This window comes from Pteropus vampyrus, unplaced genomic scaffold, assembly GCF_000151845.1.
Source record: "Pteropus vampyrus isolate Shadow unplaced genomic scaffold, Pvam_2.0 Scaffold262, whole genome shotgun sequence".
In the NCBI taxonomy this organism is placed as follows: Eukaryota; Metazoa; Chordata; class Mammalia; order Chiroptera; family Pteropodidae; genus Pteropus; species Pteropus vampyrus.
Window position 1 is genome coordinate 1,312,790 of NW_011889043.1, and position 18,339 is coordinate 1,331,128.

The 18,339-nt window shown below is 38.4% G+C and overlaps 1 protein-coding gene and 1 long non-coding RNA gene across 3 annotated transcripts; both read right to left on the bottom strand.

Moving 5' to 3' along the window:
• Positions 1–657: 657 nt before the first annotated feature.
• Positions 658–16,316, bottom strand: LOC111729457. 2 transcript variants are annotated; one of them, XR_002776238.1, is made up of 3 exons: positions 16,302–16,316; positions 6,826–11,275; positions 658–1,426 (listed from the first exon to the last, which is right to left on the bottom strand). It is a non-coding gene; the product is annotated as an uncharacterized LOC111729457 (long non-coding RNA). The 2 variants fall into 2 exon arrangements; XR_002776239.1 differs by lacking the exon at positions 658–1,426 and adding an exon at positions 3,240–4,285.
• F2R (coagulation factor II thrombin receptor) lies at positions 11,441–13,844 on the bottom strand. The gene has a single exon (XM_023520406.1). The coding sequence runs from the start codon at positions 13,827–13,829 to the stop codon at positions 12,561–12,563; it is 1,269 nt and encodes a 422-aa protein (XP_023376174.1). The 5' UTR covers positions 13,830–13,844; the 3' UTR covers positions 11,441–12,560.
• Positions 16,317–18,339: the final 2,023 nt, after the last annotated feature.

Consider the following 18,339-nt stretch of genomic DNA (forward strand, 5'->3'; position numbering starts at 1 on the left):
GGGTGTCAGCCACACTACCAGCAGAGCCAGCTGTCTTCATGGTATTTCTCAAACTTGCCTGGATATAACAATCACCTGGTGCACTTGCTAAACATACAGCTGCCAGCTCCAGAACTCCTGAATCAGCATCTCCAGAGAGAGACCTGGGAATCCCTGTGTTTCACTAGCTCAACTGTGATTCTTATGAGCTGGCACACTAGAGAAACAATGGAACGAAGAGGTAGGAGCATCTTTCTTTCTTTCTTTTTTTTTTTTGATGCCTACAGCACCCGGTCTTCCTAGGTGGTCTCCCATCCAAGTACTAATCAGGACCGACCCTGCTTAGCTTCTGAGATCAGAAGATAGGAGCATCTTTCAAGCAGACAGATCTCGGCTGGTCAGATATGTTCCCTCATGCTGATACCTCTGACATTTAGAATGAATCATTCCTAGCATGGGGACCTGCCAAGGCTTGCAATGGTTCTGAGAACCCAAGGAAGCTCTAGTACAAATACAACTTGTTTAAAGTGACCCTCATGGCCCAGGCTGACCTTATATGTAACATATCCTCTTAGGTTTGCTGTAGAACAATGATTCCCAGCTGATTACAGAGTAGGAGGAGAAAGAGAAGAACAATATATCAGAGACTTGAAAGGTTACAGTTGAAAAAATATTCTTTATTAGGCATTGCTTTGAGTTGTTTTTAGTCAAAGATAATTTATTTAGAAATGTCTGAAATGTTAAAAGGGCATGAGATTTTAATGTTTCTCAAAATAGGATATGAGTGTAAAATGTTTGCAGTTGACAAGGATTAACCAAAAACTACAGGTCAGATTGGCTGGGGGCAGCTCTGGAAGAGCAGGGACCTCCGGAAGTTCACCCTCCCTGGACCCTGCCTCATTCTCCCTCTTCAGCCCATGTCCCCTCTGCCACCTGTCTACGACTCAGATCCCATCAAATCAATACCTTGACTGAAATCATTGGCAGGTTCACTGCTACCCAGAAATAAAGTCGAATGACTGTAAGTATGATCATCGAGATCTCTCTTTATCTGGCTCCACCTTAATTTTCTAGCTTTATCTCCTGACTTTGCTCCCCACATGTACCTTATTCTTGCAACATCAGGCTACTGGAGTTCTCTGAACACCTTAGGTACAACCCCACCTCTGAACCTATGCTCATGCTGTGGCTTTCCTCCATCTCTCTCTCTGGAGAGCTCCAACTCACCTTTCAGATGCCTTTTTATTAAGTCCCCCTTATCTGCCTGGCAGAATAAATTGCTTCGAAATGAGATACGTTTGTTGAATGAAAAGGCAGTGTGTAGTTTTGGGGAGAGGCAGTGGGGTATCAGTATCAGCTGTTCATTGGCCCATTTCTGCCCCAGAACAGGCACTGTTGGTTGGGGTATCTTCTTCTCTCTTCCTTCCTTCTTTCCTTCCTTTTTTTCCTATTGTGGTAAAATACACAAAATACAAATTTTACCATTTTAAATGTATAGTTTAGTGGCATTAAGTACATTCACATTGTTGTGCGACCATCATCACCATCCATCTGCAGAACTTTTTCATTTGCAAAACAAACGCAGTACCCATGATAGAATAACTCCCCATTTCCCCTCCCTCCAGCCCCCGAAAACCACTGTTCTAATTTCTGTCTCTGAATTGACCATTGTAGGTAACTCATATACGTGGAATTATATGGTTTTTGTTCTTTTGTGTCTGGCTTATCTCACTTAATATAACATTGTCGAGGTTCATCCATGTTGTAGCATGTATCAGAATTTCACTATTTTTTTAGGTTGGATATTATTCCATTGTATGTATATGCCATATTTTGTTTACCCATTCATCCATTGATGGACATTTGGTTGTGTCCACTTTCTGGCTATTGTGAATAATGCTGCTATGAACATGAGTTACAAATATCTGTTTGAGTCCCTGCTTTCAATTTTTGGGGGTATTGAAATTCCACCTATTATATGGTAATTGTATGTTTACTTTTTTGAGGAACCACTGTACATTTTCCATAGCCACTACACATTCCCACCAACAATGCACTAGGGTTTCAATTTCTCCACTTCCTTGGCTTTTTAAAAATTTTATTTGTTATTTTAAATAACAGTTATTTTCTTTTTTGATAATAGCTATTCTAATGGGTATGAATATCTCACTGTAATTTTGGTTTGAATTTTCCTAATGAATCGTGATGTCAAGTCTTTCTTTTTTGAAAGCATCCATTTAATTGAGAAATAATTTATGTTCAATAGACTGCAATCCATGTTAAGTGTACAGTTCAATGGATTTTGACAAATGTATACACCTGTGTAACCACTACCAAAATCAAAACACACATTTCTATCACCCCCCCTCTTGGCCCTTTATAGTCAGTTCTCCCCTCCACTCCCAACTCCAGGCAATCTCTGCTCTGCTTTCTATCAGTATAGATTAGTTTGTATTTTCTAGAATTCCATGTACATGGAATCATAGCATGTATACTCTTTTGTATCTGGCTTCTTTCACTCAGCACAACATGAGATTCATCCATGTTGTTCCTTCTTATTTATCTCACTTTATTGCCAAGTAATATTCCATTGTATAGAGATACACCACAATTTATTTATCCATTCATCTCTTGATAGACATTCGACTTGTTTCCAGTCTTAAGGCTGTTAGGAATACAAGCTATTGTAAACATTCTTTAATAACTCTTTGTGTGGAATGTTTTAATTTTTCTTGAGCAAATACCTAGGAGTAGAAATGCAAGGTCATCAGGTAGATGTATGTTTAACTTTATAAGAAACTGCTGAACTTTTTCCCAAAGAGGCTGGACCATTTCATATGCACGTGCCACCAGCAACATAGGAGAGTTTCAGTTGTTTCACATCCTTTCCAGGTCATCCTGCCATGTGAAAATCTCTCTGGCTTTCTCTGGCTGAGCTCAGAGGGCCACCAGTGATGGGTCCTAAATTATGCCTATGGACACCAGTGACAAACATAAGAGGAAAGGACAAAGTGGAAAAGATAAAATTATACAGCATTATCTTACACAGATAATGCTATATAAAGTGTGTATGTACCTCAGAATATGGAGAGTGCTGGTAGCACCAATGTGATATTAGTGGACAAAAATTTACAAAGGAAATACCTGTTCCATCAAGGGCTAGTATAGGTCCAAATCACATCTCCAAACCTATAAAACAGGTTTCAATCTGTTAAGTGCATGTCTAGACTCGTGGAGCTATGATAAATGTTTAGTTCTAGTAAACCAGTAGGACTAAATGTGGTTGGGTAAAGAAATGTTAAATGTCTAAATAATTTCACAGGCATATTAAAGTATTTGAAAATTCTAGTTTAAAAGTTTACTTTTTTATATCTGGATGAGTCTACTGATAGCATCTAAAGCAGTGTTAACTTAAGAAACAACATCTATCTGTTAAAATAAGCAAAATAGCAATTGAAATTAAGTTAAATGGGAAGCAGAAATCAGTATCACCCCTGACATTTGTTTCATAAACCTTTTGTAAGGGTCATATTGAAAGCATGACGATTTTTATTTTAAAAATACAGAGATTTGAATCACTACTGAAACACTAAAAATAATCTCAAAAAACATGTTGACACAAAGGGTAGAAACCAGACTTGATCATGCTGTTTTTCCCCAAGTGGCTTGTTAGTACAACAGCCCCCTTGTCAAAGGAAGTCAGATATTTAAGAGCAAATCTTCAATTAAAATGTCATTCTTCTTTGGTAGGACTTCAAGTATTACATTTCATGTTTCCTCAAATATTGCCCTGGGGTCAGTTCTCATCTTTTCCTCTTTTCACATGTGACATCAGTAAGGCTTGTTCTGCCTAAGCTGAGTCTAGGACTAAGGCCTTTGAGATGTTTTTATAATCCTTCTGTTGATGTTAAAAAATGTTTGAACATTTGAAAGATCTTCAGAAATTATGACCACATTGTCATACAAGTACAATACTTGGATGCTAAGCTACTTCTTTAAGGATCATTATTATCATGAGTTTCAGACATTATGTTCAGTAGATTTCAAGAGGTCTCAATTCTTCACTCTTTGTAGCTATACCTTTGCCACGTGACTTTGAAATTCCTTTCGCTAAAGAAGCAGTGTCTATTTCTCCATCCCCTTGATTCTGAGATGGCCTTGTGTCTTCCTCTGGCCAATAGACTGTAGTGAGAATGTGCCAATTCCAGTCCTAGACCTCAATGTGTCCTGCATGATTCCTCTTCTCTTGCTCCTCTGCCAGCGCCATGAGAATATGCCAGGGTTAGCATGCTTGAAGACGAGAGACCTACAGAACATAGTTAAGTCACCTGGTCATTCTAGTCAAGGCCTTCCTAAATCAGTTACTAGATTCCCAGATATCCCAGTAGAGGTATCTAGCTGACCAACCCAGAGCATGAGCAATAAATGCTTATGAATATATGCCTCTAGGGTTTTGTGTAGTTCATTATGTAGCAGTGCCTGACTGATATCTTTATGTCAACAGTTTTCAAAACTCAAAGATACAATTTTAAAATAATGAGGCCTATTGTGTACTCTCCTTTTGCCCCCTAAAAGTGATAATGAGTTTCCAGATCATTTTTAAAATACATCTAACACCATAAAAAAAGCTGTTGATGTGGTTGCCTCTGAGGAAATGACAGTGGTGTGAGGGGAAATTTTCACTGTACATCCTTTTTCTCTTAAAATTTGAGAGTGTTATCTATTCAAAAAATACATTAAAAACAGAGCATTGAATTGTGTCTCTAAAGAATATAGATTAGTACCCTTTTCTATATATACAAGGCAAAGTAAACAAGAGACAATTTTTGTTAGGTTAAATCTTTCAATGGAATCTTTCGATTCTAATATTTAGGACCAAGATCTAGGGGAAATCTAGAGACTCTAATACTCTAAAAACTTTGCAGATAGATAGATATGATAATCTGTAGAATAATTCTGAAAAACTTTAGCATCTTAACACTTAAAATGTAATTTCCTGTTTGCTGATCACAAAATATACGAGGTCAGCGGTTTCTTTTAAAAAGTAGTTCTGTGGTTCTCGAAATTTGATGTGTATTAAAAATCACCCCTGCCTCTTATTTAAAATGTAGATGGCCCAAGTGCCATCACAGAAATTCTGCCTGTAGGTGTGAGATGGAGCCTAGAAATCTGCATTGTAATAAGGAGCCCAAATAATTTTCATGGATTCCATTTTAAGAAACAGTGTGGCCACTACTGCAAGTAGTGGTTCTAGCAAGTATTTATGCTGCCTTCCTTGTATAGAAATAGCAAGCCTGTGGGTGTCTGGTTCATTTTCACCAAATGGATCATTTAATTTGATAGCTATAAAAAAAGCAACAAGAGAAATTAAGGACCCAACAACATGGGTCAAGGAAGGCAGAAGTAAGATAAAGAAATGATGCTCCGGTATTTTTTAAAAGGAGCTTACACAAAATTCATCAAATTGTTTAAATATCAGATAATACGTGGATTACATATGTAAATCAATTTTAAGAATAAGAAGACTAACATAATTATGGAATGAAATTGGTCAAGATAAAGTTTTTGTTTTGTTTTGAGCAAATTAATTTTTGCTGCCTGAGGAAAGATAATTCCAGGAGAAAATAAATGAGCAGCCCTTTTGGTGTAAGTATAAAGTCTACCAGAGGAAAACGTCCAGCTCTGATGATGTAAGTTGACAAAATGCTGTGCGGAATGTTCTGGTAGTGGTCAGGGACAAGCAGAGACATTTCTGGCTTCAGAGTCTGGCGAAAGACATTTTAAAATTTTCAAGTTTTGGAAAACTCCAAGTTTCCACAAGATAATTTGAGAAGAATGTTGAAGATGTCAAATGTAGGCGTAGAATCAGAATTTTCTAATGCTTTTATCCCCTGCTTTAATAACTTATTGAAGCATGAAATACTAATTGTGGCCAGGAAATGCTTAATTAAGAGTGTCTGTTCAAAAATTATAGTACAGCTAACACTGTGCACCTTTGCACCTTGGGAAGAGAATAAAAAATGTGGTAACAGGTTTTCTTTTTGTTTTTCTTCTTGTTTGATGATTTTCGTTCTGTTTGAATGTGGATTGCTTTTTCGGCAGAGAAGATATACATCCGCAGGAAAGAGAGAGGAAATATTTAAAAGGAAATAAGTAGCCCTACTCTCCAAACAGTTTGAATGTTTTGGTATATTTCCCATTAGTCTTTGCTAATAGATACCACATGGATCTATTTTTTTTCCTCCTATATTGTTGCTTTCATACCACATAAACATCATTGCATCTTTAAAAATTCAATATTGTAAATACTTCTCACTGCCATTATACACACTTGATACATATCATTTTAAATGGGCATAATAGTCTTTTTGGAGAAGCAGTCCTCTAGGGTTGAACATCTAGGGAGTTTTCAGTCTTTTGTTAATATACAAATAAGAATGCTATTAAAAACTAGAAGTCTATTACTTTTTTTGTTGTTGTTATATATAATTATTTCTTGAGGATAGATTCCCAGGAGTCATACAACAGGGTCCAAAGTAATGAATATCTTCAGGGTGATGGCATTTGTCAAATTGCTTTCCTAAAGCACGTCTACCAGCATTTTCTTCCTCTTGCTGGTATGTATATTTTTCTTCTTTCTTTCCTTCCTTAGAGAGCAGTTTATAACCATCATAGAAAAAAAGCACTGCTAATTAGATAGGAGCCAGTGCTCTCTTGCTTGAAATTGTAGCTATTTGATTATTGCTGAGATGTAATATATTTTTTTCTCTATATTTTAGTTTCTCTTTCACCATTTAGTAGTTTTTTCATCTACTTGGAAGAGGGTTTCTGTAATGAAGAATTTACCTCAGGTTTATTGTATGTGCTGCTAATACGTGTTCCCAGAGTCGATTTTCTGAATCTTTGCTTTTCCCTTGGCACAGTGGAGTCATGCACCCCTAAGGATGACCGCTGGGGTGATTCATTTTCCTGAGGGTTTCCAAAGCTACTCATTCCAGCACCAGCAAGACTGAAGCTCTTGATGCTGACTTCCACTCCCAGCATGTCGCTGAGGTCACCATTTTTCAACTAAACCCAGAGACAAGAAACATATCAACATTTGCTTTCTGACAACCAGGCACTGCTGCTATCTGCCAGGCACTATCTTTATAAACAGAAGTTGGGTCGCCACTCTAAACCCCCAGCCTCTTTTGAAATGGCTTTATATATGAGATTAGAACCTTTTAAGCTATCTTTCCCCCTAGAAAAGAATCCAAGAGGGGAGAAAATATACAGCAAGACAGATATCACCTAAAACAAATTTTGATTGAGCATCTATCTATACTACTGCTAAACTAAAACTGCCCCAATTTTATCACAACTTTAAAAATTGCCCCCAGGAAATTTGAAGGCTATAGGAATTGAATTTTCTCAGTGCTCGAACCTCCAACATGGCTAAATTTTGCTTCAGGGCCATATCTTAGGGCCCTGCTACTCAAAGAGCTGTCCAAGGAACCACAATGTCAACATCGTCTGGGAATTTTTGTTAGACATGCAGACCTACCCCTGGATCTACTACATCATGGTCTGCAGTTGAATGAGACCCCCAGATAATTTGAATGCATGTTAAATTTGAGAAGCAGTCCCTTAAAGCAGTGGTATCAACTCAGGCTTGCACATTAGAATCTCCTGAGGAGCTTGAAAACAATTATGTCCAAGCCCCATCTCTAAAGATTCAGATTCCTGTTGGTCAAGCGGGGAAAGGGCACTGGAAATTTTTTATAAGCTTTCTAGTGATTCAATGTATAGCCAGAAATGAAAACTGACTTAAATTTTCTAAAACTTCCTTCTAACAAGACAGGATTGATAAAATTCTAAAATCTGAGGTCTTCATATTCTATACTTAACGTATCATATATTATAATTAAATCCAAAAACTAGTTAGCTCCTAGAGGACAGGTATACATTAAAAAATTTTTTTTTGACATCGTGTTGGCCAGTTTCAAGAGCAACTAGGTATCTCAGGACAAGAAACAACACAACAAAAAGACATACAAAACAACTGCGGTCTTGTCCTTCAATGCATCTCAGGGCTGCAATCGCACGCTTGGTCCTGTTCTTATTCCCCTGGACGGAGTCACAGCACAGCACACTAAAATGGCCCACTTCTGTGGTTATTAAGAGGGCAAAGAGCCAGACTGGCTTTGCCACCACCCAATATTTTCAGGCCACTATAAATGCAGCTTTCAAAGCTAATCTCCTTGGGGCTTATGAGTCATTTCCTGAAGTGATAAACACACAGCCAGCTGGGTAGAAACATACCATGTTATCTGAATTTCAAGATGCTGCTGAATCTGACCTCTGGTTTTCAGTTTTCAGTTTTCTGGCAGCCTTCAGTCAACAGACCCCAAGACAAGAAGCATGGAGCTTGATATTCACTTTATAGTGATGACACCATGTGTGGGTCACAGCAGCTGGATGGAAAGGAGGCCTCACACAAAGCTTTCCAAGCCACACTGAACCGTCTGCCTTGAATCAGTTCTATTGCTCTAAGATACTGATCTCCTTAGCTCTGGGGCTGCCAGAAACCTAATGTGGTAGCCTAGAGCTGTAAGCCAACTGTTTACTCCTTTGTGCTTTATAATTATGACCAGTATCTATGTCTTCTTGAATGCAATGAAGATGGAAAATCTTCCATAGGTTCAGGGTTTTCAAACATTTTTGGATCAGGACACCTTAATACACTTAAAAATTATTTAGGACCCCCCAAAAGTAGGTTATGTCCACCTGGAGTCAGCTGTACCAGCTCATGAGATTCAGTATTAAAAGAATTTTTGAAGTCAACTGTAAAGCCAATTAGAAGCTTCAAATTGGCAACAGAGGAAGTATTTACGCCATGGAAACGCAAATGCTACAAATCAAGGCCTTTTTATTTTTCTGGATATCCAGTTTAGCACCAAACCTTTGATTATATCTACCAATAGTTACCATATTAAATATTAAAATAAAGAACTTTTGAAAATATTTTTCACTTAAAAATAATGGCAGGCTTAATAGAAGTCAGATTTTCATATCTTCTTCATCATTCAATCTGTTGCACTATCATATGTCACGTAGCCTCTGGAAAACTCAACAGTATACTCATGAGAGAATCAGACCAAATAAAGGCAAATAATGTCTTATGTTTTAAAATGTTTTGACCGTGTACATCTGAAAGGGTTTTAAGGACTCTGAGAATCACTGCATTGGAGCATTTCTCCTCTCTGCTCAGACTGCAGCTTACTTAACTGCACCTCCTTCGTAAAACACAAATAGGTTTATCCATGGTCAAGGAATAGCTGCATAGCTATGCAAATTCTGCCAGGAAATTACTGTTGGTGACTGTTTTCACCTTTAATTTTTACTATGATACCTAGGTAAAAATAAGCTACTAGTGGAGGGTCCAGGCTCCAGAAAATCTTAAAAAGCTTGCTCATGAAACACTGCTTAACTTTTTCCACTTGCTCTCGGAACTCAAAACTTCTCTTTCTTAAATTCAGAAATATAACCTAAAATTTTCCACATCTATATTCAACAGCCAACTATTTCCTTTTCCATAAAAATCCTATTTTTGACTTGGTGGAAAAAAACAAACGTTTTGTGTCAAGAAGATCCAGTGTGTTTTTTGGATTCAAACATATTTTGGAAAACAACAATAGAAGAGTTTAAAGGTCACTTTCTGGTTAGAGTGGGGATCCTATATCTGGTGGCCATGAGCTGGGCTGACTTTATCCAATACATCTATTCCTGAAACACTTGTGGAGAGTCCAGGCCTCAGAAACCTAAACTTATGTGTTAATTTAAAAATTCTCTGTGTTAACAGAACCCCTGTTTAGTTGAAATAATTTTCCTGTTGAGTATGAATCTAGAAATACATCATCAGAAGTTTTTATTGATTTTCATCTCTCAGAGGTACTTGTAATTTTGCTTTTAATTTCCCTTCCTCCCTTCTACCTACCCCAAAGCATGGTAGATGGCAAAGGATCTCACTCAAGGGAAGCCCTTTTTTGGGGTTTCAACGTATTGTCCTGCCTGACATTAGTTTCTCTCTTTACTAGGAAAGAACTGCAGACTCTATCATTTATTCCTAAAACCCAAGAGTCTGAACATATTCTCAATGATATAACTTTGAATTTTCCTAAGAAGGGATTAAAAAAAAAAAAAAAAGACCCAGAAAGCTAATTACCCAATGCCTCTGGTAGAAATCGTGCTCCCTCCCCACCACCAGATCCATTCTCTATGCTCCAAGAAGCAGCCCTTTATGGACTACGTCACTCAGGTTCTCCTGACTTCTGGGTTTGGGTTAAGATCAGGTACAATGCGAGGCACTAGCAAAAAATCAGAGAATGGGGGATCAGTGTATTCTCTCCTCCACCCCTTTGGGCCTCAGTGGTTAACAGCTTTCCTTAATCGCTAGTCCCTGCTGGCTACCTTAACCCTGTCCACACCTCTGCAAATCACTTCTTCATTAAATGCTCCTCAGCTAAACCTTTAGACTGGTCTTCCTGTCAGGGCCCTGAAAGATACAAAAATTTATTCCAAACAGATACCATGCAAACTTTTATGTTTATTAATATAGGTTATATACATTTTTAAAAAAGAGAACATAGAAACAGTGATGTAAGTATAGACTGATAATATAGTAATGATAGTCATATTAAGTCAGAGGTATTTTAATATATACATATTGAATAAGCAATGATAGTAAATCTCCACTGAGTTGGATAAAATGAACAGTAACTAAATTAATAAAATCAATGCTCACTGCTACTTACAATACATACTTTAATGTAAATTATTACATAGCATTTGGAAATAGTTTCTTTTAAATAGATAAGCATTTGCCTTGCAACTTTGTACTTTTTTTGGTTTAAAAAAACATTTTTTAATATGGAAAAAAGATACAACTCAACCTAATTTTCAAATTATTTTGTCAAATCCATGAGGACTTTCTGTACTTGACACTTATTATGTGGTTAAAAAATGCTTTAAAAATCATCTAATTAATTAGTAAGAAAAGTGAATGGAAAATATAATTTTGCTAGATTTCAAAGTCAATTTAATTTTCTTCCGTTATTTCCAATCAGACTGACATAATTCTTTTTAAAAAATATGATTTAATTTATTGAAAACATTTGTAAATAAACAGTATCCAATTAATGTAGACTGAAGGATTCATCTGTAAAAATACATTTCCTGTATTGTATTATGTTTTCATCTCAAGTTATAACCATAGGAAGCAGTAATTCAAATGTTCAAAGTTCTTCAGTTGACAATGCTTCTTTAGATAATGACATTTATTATACACATATCGCACTGTATGTATTAGTCTTGTTTGATGACATCTGACTAAAAATGCTTCTTTAGATAATGACATTTATTATACACATATCGCACTGTATGTATTAGTCTAATTCGTTTTTCTTGAGGGCAGGTCTCAGTCTTATTCAACTCTATTGCCCAGAACTCATCAGAGTACCCAGAGCACATAATAAGTATTCGTGTTTGCTCCACGGGGGTTTCCATCTGAGAATGGACCTTGTAGGATAACTGCTGGAAGTAAACGTGCCTTCTTTCTCTGTTCTTAAAACGGGCAGATAACTCTTATGCTCATTGTCTTCTGCTTCTGCACTCGCACATCCTACTTAGCCAATTTGTAATAAACACAATCAGTTCACAGCCGACCCTTGAGGAAATCCCAGGAGGAAAGAGCAAATGTGGTGGTCCTGATCCCTCTACAATCTAGGAGGCCCAGCAGTAGGGTTTCTGGCCGATCCGTGTCTGAAACGACCCTGCCCTGTATGTAGTGCTTTGAGTCTTCCCTCCAGGGGTGGGTTTGAAAACCAACCTCAGGTCACTAGAGAGACCACTCTCATTCTTGGTTTACATGCACAGTGTGTAAAACATCAAAAATGCTACTCATATCACGTTTTCATAAGTTAAAGAATTTAAACTTTGATATGTTTAAAATGAAAAAAAAAAAACCAGGAGCACTTTTTCTACTCACAGACAGTACTGTCTTCTCTCTCAATAACTTAAAACTGCTGAACAATTTCAAAATACACTTATTTGTAAAAGCTGTGGAAGTCTAAACTACAGGATCCCTAACTACTGATGGACATCTTCAGATGTTCAGGGATAAACTCCATCATCCTAAATGCTGCATATTAAATCAGAGAACCAGAGTTTATTTTCATAATCTCTGGGGGAAAAGAGAGGGTTTCAAAATGCCTGTTCTCTACTGCACTGCAACTGATACAAGTGTGTGTATACATACACACATATATATATACACACACATATGTATAGCAAGTCATCTAAATATATAAAAAAAAGTAGCATTCAGTTATTATTGTAGTATTGGAAATACTGATTTGGAATAACTGTCTTAAATTCATGTTATCTTTTTCTGTAAATAACAAATATATATGCTTAACAGCTCTCTTAAGAGACATACAAATCATACATTTGTGGTTTTAGATGGTAAAGTAAATATTTTTTTGGCAGGGACTAATAAAATCCTCAGATTATTTGCTCTTTTAACCCGCCAGCAGTCCCTTTTCTTAAGTTAACAGCTTTTTGTATATGCTGTTATTCAGGTTACTAGAGCAGGTATCCATTTTACTTGCCATCAGCTGACCGCTGCTGTTATAACTACTGGGATCGGAACTTTCTTTGCAGCATAGGATACTATAGAGGTACCTTTGGCACTCAGAGGAAGCATAATAGTAAATCAAGGGATCAATGCAACAACTTATGCTGCTGACGCAGACACAGAGGAGGTAGGCAAAGTAGGCAGCCTCTGTTGAAGGATTATGAGAAAGGAATGCGTAATGCAGAATCAGGAGGACATTTGTGGGTCCAAAACAGATAATGAAAATGCAGAAAACAGCAGCTGACAAGAACAAAGCCCGGGATTTCTTGCTCCGGTTGGCAACTGCGGAAGAGCTAAGACACTGAATGATAGACACGTAACAGACTGTGGATATGATCAACGGCACAAAAAAGAAGACAGCAGAAAAGGCTGAGAAGTAATACGCATAATAGCCTTCGAGCAGGGTTTCATTGAGCACGTCATGGCAGGTGGTTATGTTGAGCCCCGGCACCTGGGTAGTTTGCTCCTTGAGGAGAAGAGGCACCACCCCTGAGATGGCCATAGCCCAGATGGCCACACAGATGATGGACGCCCTCCCCAGAGTACGCCAGGAGAGGGACTGGATGGGGTACACCACAGCCAGAAACCGGTCGATGCTGATGACTGTCATGAGCATGATGGAGGCATACATGTTGCAGTAAAACGCCGCAGTGACGAAGCGACACATTTCAGACCCAAATTTCCAATCACTTCCAGAAAAGTAGTAGCTGATCTTAAACGGGAGCACAGACACGAAGAGCACATCCGCCGTGGCCAAGTGTAACATGTACACCACAGCAGGCTTCTTGATCTTCATTTTCAAGATGAATACAACGATGGCCATGATGTTTAGAGGAAGGCTCACTACAAACACGCCCGTGTAGATGGAAGGGATAAAGAGAGTCAACCAGGCGCTGGTCAGATATCCTGAGGCGTCTTTTGAGATGAATGCAGGGGGTGGTTTTTGAAGAAGACCGCTTTGATTGATGGAGCTTAATCTGTCTTCAATGAATCCGCTTTGATTTTTCTCTTCATAGTCCTCCAGTGGGAGCGCTTCAAATCTATCATTGGGATTCCTGAGAAAAAATGACCGGGGAGCCGCAGAAGCATTTGCTGCTTTTGACTCTGAAAATTCTTTTAGAAATAAAAGAAGAAGAGAATGAATTAAAATGGCAAAAGAGACAAAGAGAGAGTACATTTCACTTTTGCTTTCTGTTTTCTAGCTAGGAGAGTGGCGAGTAAAGAGCAGGTGAAGCACAAATGCATTACAGACTTTATCAGAGAATTAACTAACCCAAAATACCGTACACTATTATATTGTGGCACAAGCAAACACTTTTAAAACTCTGCTCCTCAGAGGGATAGAGGTGAATGATACACTTTCAGAGATCTGGCCCGCAGACCTCAGGAGTGGCTGAGTCTCTGACATGAAGGGAAAAAGTAGTGATTCCTATATTACACTTTCTACATGAGCCACCATCTATATAAACAAATCGCTCCCAGGCTATAGGACTTCTCTTACTTCCACATGCCTTCACATGTACATCTTCTCCATGTAGTTTGTAGCACTTCTTGAAACCCATCCCTCCCAATGAAAATCCATGGAAAGTTGCGGAGATTTCTTAAAGGTTACAGCGTGACAGGCAAATTCAGAGTAGGGAGGGCTCCAAATGCCATGACCATTATCCACATACAACAGTTTTGCTCTACTATCTTTAGTTTGTCTACACAATAGAATGTCCCAAATCTCTCATCATATTTGGGTCCAAACCACAGTCCCTTGGGTTATCTTATAATATAACCACAAGGGACCTACCACCTCAGTCATCTTTCTGTCTCCTTCCTCAGCAGGTCAGTGGAGTAGCAGATATTCTAGGCTGATGGCCTTCCTTGGCCCAGTTCCAGAATGCTACATGCATCAAGGCAGATGCCAGACCAACCAGGCTCTTCTGAGTATCACTCAGGAATCAAATTAAAGGCTCAGGTGTATACTTCCTTTTATCACCTTCTTCCAAAACATCCATTTGAAATGTTCATCAAATAAATGCAACACTTAGCCACTGGACTTCAACTAGCTTTTCTTTCCAAGGAGCTTTGCTAAAATACTGCCATTAAGGCAAGTAAAACAAAAAGCTTTTGTTGAAACTGGGAAGCTGAGGAGTGGGGAGAGAAACCACAGAGGAAAAAGGGCAAGGTATCTGTCGCTGGGAGTGTTCACAACAAAGGCTGGACATGCAGGTCATGCAGAAGTAAAACCGGCTGGAAGTGGGATAAATACAGTGGATTTTCCAAATTTGGGGTTTATTTTTCAGTAGTAGAACCTTCCTGCTGACAAAAACCTACACGGAGATGGCGTAATGCAATAAAAGATAGTTCTGCTTCTGCCAGGGCTCTGTAAAGTCCTACCAGACCCAACCATCCCTAGAATAAGATGACAAACCCTGGAGTACAATTACAATTCCCTTCCTGCCCCAAATCGCTGACCTGAAAGCATTTAGGTTCATAGGGTAATGCTGGGGAGGGGGGTGGAATGAATATTGAAAGAAAGGATGATATCTGGTGAGTTTCTTGTTTGCAGTGGCTTTTAGCTTGAGAGAAGGTCAAATTCAGTACCATAAAGATGGCTAAGACTCAGATAGAAAGCCCGCAATCTTTCTGGCCCGAAGAACCAGAGGACAGAGTTCAGGGCAGCTACAGACAATGGAAACTGAAGACAGAATCTCAGAGAGGGCCAGCCCTAAATTCCAATGTAAATTCTGTCCCAGGCTTAGGGTGACTCTTGAACCATGCATGTCTAGGGAAGATGCAAAGCAGCTCTGCTAAAGATAAAAGAGCAAGTGCTATTGAGCTTTTTGCTCATGAGAGAGAGTTTGCAGTTTGAGTCCGACCAAATGAACTGCCTGCTAAAACAAAAACGCCAAAATTCTGTGGAGGAATAAAACAAAATCCAGAGTCTTTACAGTATGACAATGTCCAGCATACAATCTAAAATCATTTGATATAAAAAGAATCAGAAAGTGTGACCCACTCTCAAGAAAAAAATATAATCAATGCAAACCAATCCCAAGATGACCTAGATGTTGAAATTAGCAGAGAAGGATTCGTAAAGGATGTATTATGACAATGCTCAATGAAGTAAAGGAAAATATTTCATTGAAATGGATGAAAAATAGAAAATATTAGCAAAGAAACCAATCATTGGAAGTTCTAGAACCAGAAAATAAAATATAATACATTGACATCTATTTCCAAAATGAAGAGCAAAGCTAGATTAGTACCAGCTGAGAGACAATAACAGAACAGGGCCTGGCAGTGAAAAGTTGGGGTCAGACCACCTCAGTAAGGTCATGACTTACTTCACCCTGAGGGTGAAGGGGTGGCCTGGCAGGAGACCTATCACAGGGAAAGGACAAATGTCTCTGGTGAGGAGTCCGTGAGTACACAGATATGTCTAGATTGTCCCTCGAGGGTAAGAAACCGTTCCTAATAATCTTTGAATTACCAGCACCCTGTATGTGCTAGGTGGTCCTTAAATTAGCTTTTAATCACAGATTTACATTCTAATATTGACACTGCCAGGAGTCACTTAATCCTTGCAAACCCAGTCTCAGAATCATTAAAATGAGATTCCAATACCTGTCTGGCCTACAAATCTGGCAGCCAGGAGCACCCTGTGTGAAACTGAATACACATTCACTTTGTAAACTATGAAAATTCATCAATGGAAAAAATTATTATCTTTCCCCTCTCACTTCAATGTAGCTTGCTTCTAGACTCAACTATTTGCTCACTCTTGATTATTTAAAATTAAAATGGAATCTAGGCTGTTCTTCCCGCCTATTTAGCAATATTTAGTTTTTTAGTATGATAAGGGACATGAACAGGTTGCAAAGCATAGAGTGCCAGCATTCAGAGCTGTATATCAAATTTCAAATTCGCAGCCTTTTCCAGAAGTATCACTTTCTTCCCTCTGTGATGCATCTAACTTACTCTGTGTGAACCTTGACCCAGTCACACGGTGGCCTGGCACTGGTACCGATAGTCTCTGTGGGATGTGAGGCTACCCTCAAGGTCATAATGAATGCCTGTGTAGGAGCTAAAAGAAAAGAATGAATGGGTTCTAGCATTCTAATACCACAAAGATACATGTCCTTAAAGTCCTTAAAAATGCTGACTCAGAGGAACCTTAAAATAACACAATTCTCTGCAGTTTGGGGAACCTGGACAAATTAAGGACTTTTGTCAAGCGCGGAGGGAAAAAAAAGTACATGCCTGCACATGCACACACGCGCACACGCATGCGCACACACACAGGAATCAAGATACGACCTAGAGAAGTGATACAATTTGAAAGCCAGTGAATTCTCATAACCAAGCTTCTTAGATACTATCACTTGATCTGAAAATAAAACTCTCATTAGGTTTTACTCTATACTTAATATTTTGGCAATAATTATTGGTTTTCAAAAATTTCTTCCCTGGCTAGGCCTCTTGGGTAGTATAGTGTTTAGGGCAAATACCCACTAATACCCACTGAAACATGAAATTTTTATAGGCTAGACTCCAGGAAGAATGCATAATCTGTGGATAAAATATTATTGCCTAAAATATTATTGTCACCTTTTCTTGCCACTATAGGTTTGATAGTCTGAAAGCTTTTGCGGTATTGAAGAACATCTCCAAAATTTTTTGTTTAATGTACCAGCATCAAAAAAAGAACAAAACCAATTCCAGGTGACTAGTTATATCCAACTAGCTCAAGCCCCTTAGGCTGAAATTTGAGTTTGAATATCTCACTTTTCTTCCAGTCCTAGCACAACTAATAGGTCAAAAAGAAAGCGCTTGTCAGGGTGCCAAAAGCTCTTGTAATTCATCTGTGTTTTTGTTGTTAAATTATGGTTTCACATAAAAAAGCAGCTCGGGTCCTAAAATCAATTCTCGTACTTCTAAGTTTCACTTACTTGAGGTTTCTCTAAATGACTTCTGACTAGCTTTATTATTGAATGTAGCATATTGCTAAATAGCTTAAATATGGACTTTCTAACTGGAGATTTTAAAAATTACTAAATCAGGCAATGCTTTTTCTGACTTGAGATCTGGCCTGGAAGCAGACTGGTGACTAGATGTTCTTTCAAGGTCCTGTGTGATCTTGAGATTTATACCATGCCAGCCTCCCATCACACCAGCCTTGGTTCTGACTCGGGGCTCTGTCCTGTAGGCTTTTGGGGAATTAAAGCAGAAGTCCCAGGATCTTGCCCGCATTGCACACAGATCAGGAGAGCTGTACCCTGCACTTCTCCACAAGTGAATCAATACTACAAGCTAAAGAGAAATAAAGAAGAGGATGATGGAAAAATAATAGAAACATACTAACTCCATCAAGAGGAAAACAGCAGCATTATTGTAACGCCCCACTGCTTCCAATGCAAATGAACACCATTTTTTAATGAAAAGAAGCGGTGCTCATTAATAAGACATGGCTGGTTCCAGATCTGGGGTGGGAAACACACACAAGATGAGCTTTGAACATCCTTAGAGAATATTAGGGTCAGGTCACAAAGTCTCAATTCAGCCTGAAGGGGCTCCCACTGGCGAAGGTGTGGCAATAGATCATCACAAGAATAATGATGGACATGCATTGAAACATTGGAAATATGTTGCAAGTTGAGATCCATGGGTTCATAATGCTACTCAAAGGAAAATAAAAC

Excerpts from the sequence above, each read along its gene's own strand:
- F2R (XM_023520406.1), bottom strand. The coding sequence starts at position 13,829 with ATGTACTCTCTCTTTGTCTCTTTTGCCATTTTAATTCATTCTCTTCTT.